Source organism: Nanorana parkeri, unplaced genomic scaffold (assembly GCF_000935625.1).
Source record: "Nanorana parkeri isolate BGI_ZX_2015 unplaced genomic scaffold, ASM93562v1 scaffold807, whole genome shotgun sequence".
Lineage (NCBI taxonomy): Eukaryota > Metazoa > Chordata > Amphibia > Anura > Dicroglossidae > Nanorana > Nanorana parkeri.
Window position 1 is genome coordinate 459,764 of NW_017307075.1, and position 5,052 is coordinate 464,815.

Genomic DNA, 5,052 nt, shown 5'->3' on the forward strand with positions numbered 1-5,052 from the left:
CTATCTATTGTCTATCTATCTATCTATCTATCTATCTATCTATCTATCTATCTATCTATCTATCTATCTATCTATTTCATAGTAATCTATCTATCTATCTATCTATCTATCTATCTATCTATCTATCTATATATCTATCTATCCATCTATCTCAGTATCTATCTGATATAAATATGTAAGTATATACTCTATATTTATTTTTCTTGTAATATCCTTACATTTGTAACTTTATTCATCATGTTTTTCAGGATAACAGACACATTCTTAAAGCTGTGATTAATTTAATTCCACCCAACATGCTTTTTAATCTATATCAATGCTGATTGTAAAATGAATGTTCTCCCCTCTCTGATTTTTTTTTTTTTCAGAAGGGGGCCTGAGATTTTTGGAGATGTATTTTTGGAAAGCTTAGCGTTTTCATTTCTATTCTTTTGCTCTAGTGACAGCTTTATCCCAGTAAAATTATGTTTCAAGCTGAAACTTTGAAGGAAAGTAGCTACGTTGATGCAGAAAAAATGCAGTGAGACACATCTGATCCCAAAACTGCACTGAGAAGAGGAGAAAGTATTCAGGAAATGTTGAAAAAGGTGAAAGTAAGAAGAGTTTTAATGGCTCTTCCAGACATTAGGGGTCTCTCTGGAGATTCATATAGAACGATCTTGAACGTCTTTTTAGCGTTTACAGACTACAACTTTCTTAAACCTTTACATCTGAGAAAAAGCTTGTTCATTTTTTGTTTTATATACCTGTTTTATGTATTTATTTATTTTTTCTGTGTTAGAAATAACATATCCCTCTCCACCAGACTGTCTGTGTCCACTAACACTAAACTTATTACAGAACATTTTATTTTCCTTTTGGTAATAATTTGTCAAAACATTAAAAAAAGACCCACAGTTTCCTACACCAGCAGCCAAACTTGTGTTTCAGGGGTATGCTGTAATCGTTGCATCCCTATGTCCTATTCAATATTAAACTATAGCTGCATACGGTTACAGAATTTCAAATTTGGGGGAAATTTACAAGTGAAAGTCCCTTGCTTGAATTGCTAGTATCAAGAGATTTCCGAATAACAAAAACATGGGAAACACACATGGCCTACTTCAAAGTTTGGAATTTAATTGGCCGTTTAATTTATGACTTGAAATGCTAAAAATGGACTTCTTAAAATAACAGCTGATACTTTGACTCTTCCCACCTGAACAGGCCTGCGCTTTGAGGACCACTGTCACTGAGGCTTATAGCTGTGTTTGCAACAAAAAGGATACATTAAAAAGCAGCTGTAGAAAACATTGTTTTCACTTTTCTGCTGTTGCAAGTTTTCGGTACTTTAAAGACAAGCAATCATGTGTTAAAGAAGTGTACAGTGTTCTAAAGCTGACTGGAGCAAGGGATTTTTTTTTTTATTCATTGTGCTATTGCAGAGTAATCTCCAGTGGAAAACAATTTTTTTTTTTAGTGCATTCAGACTCCACAGCAAACACTTCAGTAGGTGAAGTGTTCTGAAAAATGCTCTGTGTCTGAACACTGTAGAAAATGAGTCAATATGGCTGAACATAGAGTGACTTTAGCATTATTTTTTAAAATGAAGCACAAGCAGACTTGATTAAAATATATTGCCTTGCCTTATTAGTCAGCTGCTACTTGTGCGAACATTGATTTTATGGGGACACGTGTTAGGGAAACTCCTCATTAAAAGCCTCAATCTGCCCCTAATACAGTGACCCCCCAATTGTTACAATCTTGCTCAATAACAAGTGTCAGTTCTTAAGCACAGTAACCCATATCAACTGATCAGAACAGGACCAGATGAAATATGATAGGTTGCTATGGGTTACACCATTTAAGAATCATCAGCCTCTATGAAATTAGGCTGAAAGTGCCCTAGAATCATACATCAACCAAAAGACATGATAAAGATCTATTTAACTATACAACGCAACTCGAACAAAAGCACAGCTCTTTTATCCATTTGCAGTGTAACGTGGAGCTTCAGTCTTTAAGTCATTTGATCAGAACTGGTATGACTCTGCAGGTTATGCGGTCTCATATTTCAGGTGCCAAATTTAGAGTGCAAGCTTTATGGAGCACTGACTCATAAGGGCAAAAAAAAAGTAATCTCTTTTTCAATCACACGGTGCACGATTATACGTTGCTATTCAATTATAGAAGTCACAATTAATATTATTTGTGTTTTGGGTTAGTAGTTAATATTGTAGCCTTAGAGCACTGTAGTCTTTGGTACAAATCCCATCAGGACGCTACCTACACAGAATCTGCATGATCTTCCTGCATTCCTCTGTGTGTTCTGGGGTTCATTCCACAATCACAAATGACGCTGTTAGGTCAACTGACTTCCAACAAGACTGGGCCCTAATGTGTATGTATCTTCAGGAATCTGCCAGTGATATAAGATTATAAGCATCCCTGAGCACAGGCCATGGTTGGATATGTTCTGTAAAGGCCTGTAAAATATGTCAGCACTCTAAAAATGAACAAAATAAATAACTTCCCTATTGATGTTACAATGTTATTGCTTGGTCATGTTGTTTGCTTTTCTCTATAATGCAGATTGTATATTATTAAAATAAGCAACTTAGAAGATAAAACAGCCTAAGAACCCAGCACACCAAAAACAAAACAATAAACAGCAATTGGAGCAGAAGGTATAACAGGAGCAGTATCAAGTCTTTGAATATGTTTTATCTTCTACATCAGATAAATCACTAATGGAGCTTTGCTCCAGGCCTGTGCAGTCCTGTCTGCTATATGGTCCCCGGAATTAAAGGGAAATTATAATAATCAATTGTTTACTTGCACTATTGACTGAAACACACAGAAGGAGTAAAACTGCATTATATTCTCTATGAATAAGTGCAGTTTTAAGGCAAAAATTATTCAATTTAGTATTATTCAACACAGAGGTACATGGACTGTAGCATTCACAAACAATATGAGATATAGCTTCTCCCACCCCATGCCCAAAAGTATTCTTACCATGTGGATCCCCATCCTCGGCCATTGCGTTGATTTTCTTGTTGTCCAGCACTTGTACGTGTTTCCCGCTGGTCCGGCTGTATAGTTGGTAGGTCCTGATAAGCCTTCTGCTCAGTTGGTCGGTCACCAGGCTTTGCTCCCTCACATGCTGTGTAAAATTAGGTGGGGACTGAACAGTTACCTTTAGGAAATACATAAAACAAGCTATTATATTTATACTGCTTATTACAACTAGATGAAGCCCGAACACACTCTAAGGTGTCGCTTCCATTACTTGAAGGGCATTAACACAAGATCCCAGCAAAAAGAATACGTTACAAGTAGCTCAAAGACTACAAGTAAGCGTGTGATATGCATGCTCATAAACTATCCCCATCATTAATAAAGTCAAATCATGGAGCTCTATTTAAAAGGAGAGCTTAGTATTAAAATGGGCATCTGGTCAGTTACAAAATGTTGAAGTACAGTATTACAACACAGACCTATGGTAGAAAGGAATTTCATGGGATGTGTACCATATAATTACATATGGGTACAAACATGATAAAAAAATATAAAGTATAGTAAGTATATTGTGTCTAAGGAAATATAACAAACTAATTTACTAATAAACACATATATAAAATATACAAAGACTATATATATATCTTTAGATATATATCTATATATATATATAATGTAGCTATATAGCTATACATGTATTTTAACATCAATGCAGCTGTAATGTTTAACGTATTCATGTGTGGAAACCAGATTTACCGGTGTGACAAATTTGGCAGATTGCAAAGCAAACCCTTCTTGCTGAGATTTATATTCCCTTTGGCTATAAAGAGCTCCATTGGACACAAGCAGAATTGCTCTTGTCTCTGACATTTATAAAGATGTATATTCAACAAATGTGAGGGAGATTCTTCTTTCCTTCTATGGGTGACAAGGGAGCTCTTACTAAAATCCCCATATCAAATCAGAGATTCTGCTTCTGAACAGCCCATACCTCACAAAGTGAATTGAATTCTTTCTTTTTTTTTTACTGTGTCCTTAGCCTAGTGAAGCATCCCCATTCCCTTAGGTGCCCCTTCCCTTTTTACATGTGTATGTGGGCAATATGTTTTGAATCTGCTGCCAGCTCGGAACATTGCAGCATGTGGTGATATAGACTGGTAACCATACGGCTGGTACAACCCCATCTGATATTATGATGATTTGTGTGAATCGTTATTATAAACTGTAACACCTGGTTTGTATCTTTACAGAGACAGTTTATTATCGATGATATATTATAGATAGCCCACATTCTTTACAAAATAAATTATAATTAAATACTACAAAAATGAACAAAAATATATTAACTCTACCACCTTGACCTTGAGGTGTTTAGATTCCTAATAGAAAAAAAAGTGATATTAAACTTATACACACTGCAGCTTGTTGCCTCTGCTACTATGTATCAATGTGTTTCTTCTGAATGAATGCAGTCATGCTTTTAGTGTCCCAGCACATGTCAACTTTGGATACAAAATACATTATAGGTAAAATAGAAAGCAGTAACAAAAAAAGTTTGGATCCTTACCTGAGCTTGTAAGCAGATGACAAACAAGTGCATCAACCTAAAGGGAGAAATATAAAAACAAGGGGATTTAGAAGATGTGTTATATAGTCAGTAGGTGGGATGATGTATGGTAAATGCTGTGTGTACTCACATATATCCGAGCATGGATGTCATGTAGCTCATCGTGAGGCTGTGTTGTAAGGAGGATAGTCCCTGTGAGGTTTGCTGTGTGTCTGGCAGGCTGGCTGGGGAAGGTCCTTGGCTGAGAAGCTGCTGGGAGAAGGTGCAGAGCTTCTTAGTCCTGGGAGCTCAGGCACAATCCTACTCCCATCTCCCTGTCCAGGATGCCGGAGAGCAGGAGAGCCAGACCAAGGCAGAGATCGCCCCCCTTCTCCTCAACACAAAGCTCCCCCAAAGCAGATCCTTGACTCGCTGTAGCAAACAAGAGCCTGGAATAAAAAAAAAAAAAAAAGAGAACAAGAGCAATCCCCCCCCCAAAAAGTTGC

General features: G+C 36.7%; 1 protein-coding gene across 2 annotated transcripts in view; it reads right to left on the reverse strand.

Annotated features, from left to right (window-relative positions):
- The window catches only part of FGF8 (fibroblast growth factor 8), a 12,577-nt gene extending 7,782 nt beyond the window's left edge, over nt 1-4,795 (reverse strand). Inside the window, exons 1-3 of one of the 2 annotated variants that reach the window (XM_018565036.1) lie at nt 4,698-4,795; nt 4,568-4,604; nt 2,998-3,145 (exon numbers count right to left, since the gene is read on the reverse strand). In XM_018565036.1, the coding sequence (XP_018420538.1) occupies nt 2,998-3,145; nt 4,568-4,604; nt 4,698-4,729 (217 nt within the window). In that variant the 5' untranslated portion in view covers nt 4,730-4,795. Of the gene's footprint in view, nt 1-2,997; nt 3,179-4,567; nt 4,605-4,697 lie in introns of both variants that reach the window. The other variant, XM_018565034.1, reaches the window with a different exon arrangement.
- Between the last annotated feature and the right edge of the window lie 257 nt (nt 4,796-5,052).